The following is a 3881-nucleotide window of genomic DNA, read 5'->3' as shown; positions in this document are numbered from 1 at the left end:
AGCTTTTTTGCACTTTATCCACTTGGATGTGTTTATAAACAGATTCAGTTTCCTTTGGTTTAATCACAGCTGTCTAAGTTCTTTCTACTTCCTTGGTGTTGTTAATTTAAAAAGTTTGTTAGTGTTTTAGCAATTGTTAGTTTACCAATTCTCTTTGTCCCTTAACTTAGACGAGAACATACATACCAAAACTGAAAACATATTATTCTTTTAAATAAAAAAATTACTACCTTGAATTTCAGTTGCCTAATAATTTTTTTATAAGCAATGACGTGATCTTTTATTATTTCATTCACTATTATCATTATAAACTTTTTTTTGTTTGGTTTGTTTTTTCATTTGTTAATTGGTAGGTGAAAAAAGTTTTTGATTGTTTTTACCTCTATATATTGCTGGAGGTTGAGGTGAGTTTCATTATTTTTTATTTTTTAATTTTTTCCAAAATTTTATTCTGTTTAGATGGGAGCGAATTTCTAATTTTTTACTTTTGCATATATCTGAATTTTATTTTATTATTTGATAAACAAAATCTTGTGAGAGTTTGCTTTGATTGAATTTTTGGTATCGTGGTGTTATTTATTTTATTTTTATTTATGATGCTAAATTAGCTTTTCATCTTTGAATTATTGATGCTCTATTTCTTTTTCGGTCTTTAACTAAATAATTAGTGTTGCTGTTCTGCTTTTTTTTTTCACCATTTGCTTCGCAATGAAACTCTTAACTCTTTTGTTTTAACTCTTAAAATGATATATTTTAGACATTTAATTTTATGAAGCTTCTATGGTAGGGGCGGCTATTTACTGCATATTTCTAGATTTATATCTATTGTTCTTAGTTTAGTATCTATAGAGAGGATTACTTATTGGGGGCCTTGAATATCTTTCACTAGATGTCTAGATATCTGAGGTCACTAATTATCTTTTAAATTTCCATGTTACTTACTTCGTCTCCCCCTACACCCCAAAGTAAAGATTCTATGTATTTCAAAAGTCAAATCTCTTAATTGATATATGTTTATACATAAAGCCATAACCCATTTGTTGATTCATAGTTTTTTCACATTTCTTTGGCCTATTGTATTACTTTTTTACATAGTTTGTTTTATTAACTGAACTCTATTTTTTCTTTCACCCTTTTAAGTGTATATCTTTTTTTCTTTTGAGCTCAATTTTTGAACTTTATTGATGGCCACTTTGTTTTTGGTATTTCATTACATAGATAGATAGTTATCTTGTGTGTAACTTTATTGGGAATATGATATATTTGCCATTGGAAATATAATTATATAGGAAGCCTAATCAAATAATGATATCTATACTAAAAGCTGTCATCATCTAGGTCTACCCCTCCTAAATCTATGCATAGGTTTTCTTTTTATTTTTAGTTCTCGCTTTTCTCTAGGTGTTACCTCATGTTGTCTTTGTTATCTGTCTCTTCTCTCTCATCTTCTTCTCATCCCATCCCCTCTTCTCCTATTAACTTAGGGTTAATATAGCTTACCATTTATACACCTTATTTGTGTATCAATTGTTGTTTGCTTTTAGGTCCTATATATAGGATTATTTAGTGGGCCCGCAAATATCTTTCGATTGATATCCAATGTCAATCAACACTAATATCTTTCAAATGTCTATGTTGCTTCTTTTTTTCCCTCCCAAAATAAGGGTTCTATCGATTTCGAAATTCAAATTACTAAATTGATTTGTGTTTATAAATAAAGGCAGAACCCATTGATCATGGCAGATTTTTCTCACATTCATGTTGCTGTTGTATGTGTTTCTTAGTTGCTGTTTGATTTACTAAAATCTGTTCCCTCTTTCATCCCTCTAATTGCATTTCAATATGACAACTGCCATGGATATGGTTAATGAGATTAATCCTGAGAAGGAAGCATGGAACCTCAAAGTTAGGGTGATTAGGCTTTGGACTGTTCCAACTTTCACTGGTCAGCTTCTCCCAAATTCCATGGAGATGATTTTGGTTGATGAATCTGTGAGTTATAGTGGTCTAAATCTATTAAAATTTTTTGACTGTTTTTTTGTTTTGTATTTAGATGTGTTTCTCCTTGCTTTTTTTATATCGAGGTCTGAAATTTTGTTTCATTTAAATTTATTTTTCTCTGTGTTTGATTTGTCATTTATCATATTTTTAGTATAATTTATGTTGATTGGTAGGGGTGCAAGATACAAGTAACTGTTCGGAAGACTATGATTTACAGATTCAAACAACTTCTCTCCGAGGGTCGAGTATATGTAATGAAGCTCTTCTCTGTTGTGCCAAACCAAGGATCTTATAGGGCCACTAGGCATCAGTTTAAGTTGATTTTTCAGTTCAGGACCACTGTTAAGGATGCTATCTGTGATTTTATTCCAAAATCTGCTCTTACAATCTCTCCATTCACTGAACTTTTGGAAACCAAAGAGGATTCCGATTTCTTAGTTGATATGTTGTGCTATTTGCTCATACTTTTTTTTGGCTAGAATGATTGCAGTCTTGTTTCTTTGTGATTTGTAGAATGTTGCTTTGTTGTCATTATTTCCTAGTAGTTTTTTTTTAATATTTATTTGAGATGTGGTGGGTCTGATGGTCTCTATGTCGGAAGAGAAAGAATATGATAAAGATGGAAAGAAGATGAAGATGGCTGTGATAGAACTTGCTGAAAATGAGTTAGCGTTATTTAATTTCTACATCTTCCTCTTATTGAGATTCTTTTTTGTTTTCAGTGTGTTTGTATAGTCAAGTTTCTAATAGTGTAGGTGATTTTGTTGGTCGTTTTCAGTCACAAGATTCGGTGTGCCTTATTTGGTGAATATGTTGACGAACTTAATCAATTTCTGTCTTTTGGGTATGCTGAACAGCCAGTTGTGGTTTTACAGCTTGCCAAAGTTAAGGTTTTTAGAGGTTTGTATCATGTAAATTTTCATTTCAGGTGTGTCAGTTATCCAAGTTCACTTGGTTTTACCACTATATTCCTGTAACCAATGTATATATATATATATTTTTTAGGTAAAGTTGGACTTCAGAATGTTATGTTTGCATCAAAGCTAGGATTTAATCTTGACATCCCAGAGGTGGCAGCTTTTAGGAAAAGGTATTTTTTTACATGTAGTTTCTGTTATGTTTTTTGTTGTTGCTATCATGGTTTACTTATTTAAGTTGGTGCTGTATTTGTTAACAGTTCTATTCCACATGGAGTTAGTACATCCCAACCTATTGCCTTTGTTGGATCTAGAAAAAATATCAGAATAGAAGAAGATTTTATGAAGCTCACACCTAGGTGTACTGTGAAGTCGCTTGATGATAACAACCGGGTTGGAACCAGTTTAATTTTTTTTTTAATCATGTTTACTCTTGATAATTTGTGTTAAATTTTCTTTTTCTATTCGTTAGTAAAAACTGCTTTGTTTTTGTAACCATGTTAATGCTTTTTTCCTTCTTTGTACTTGAAAATACTATGATGTTAGTATTTATTTTAGTTTTTCAGTTTTAGTTTGTATTACAACTATCTTTGGTTATAATGTCTTAACATTTATAGACCTGGTCTTATATTTTTAGGCTGGAACTTTTGTTGTACTAGCGAAGATAGCTGAAATAGTTGAGGATGGTCCTTGGTGGTACTCTACTTGTGTGTGTGGCAGAGGTGTTCAGGCAGAATCTGAGATTTACTTTTGTCAGTTTTGCAACATCCATGTTACAAATGTGACTCCTAGGTATAAATATTTTACAATGCTTCTTCTGTGCTTCGTTAAATAGTGAATTATTTCTGCGTAGTTGTTAACCTTAGGCCAGTATTTATGTGCATCTTAAAAAAAATCCAGGTTTAGAGTGAAGGTGTTGGTTGAGGATTTCACGGTGTTTCTATTTTTGTCCTCTTTGATCGT

At 31.4% G+C, this 3881-nt stretch overlaps 1 protein-coding gene across 1 annotated transcript; it reads left to right on the top strand.

Annotated features, from left to right (window-relative positions):
* Window positions 1–1842: 1842 nt before the first annotated feature.
* On the top strand, window positions 1843–2480 carry LOC140183123 (uncharacterized). Its single transcript, XM_072231141.1, has 2 exons — window positions 1843–1992; window positions 2175–2480. The coding sequence occupies exons 1-2, from the start codon at window positions 1843–1845 to the stop codon at window positions 2478–2480; spliced, it is 456 nt and encodes a 151-aa protein (XP_072087242.1).
* Window positions 2481–3881: the final 1401 nt, after the last annotated feature.

The sequence above is a fragment of the Arachis hypogaea genome, chromosome 20 (genome assembly GCF_003086295.3).
Source record: "Arachis hypogaea cultivar Tifrunner chromosome 20, arahy.Tifrunner.gnm2.J5K5, whole genome shotgun sequence".
Taxonomy (NCBI): Eukaryota; Viridiplantae; Streptophyta; class Magnoliopsida; order Fabales; family Fabaceae; genus Arachis; species Arachis hypogaea.
This window is presented reverse-complemented; position numbering and strand designations above follow the sequence as displayed.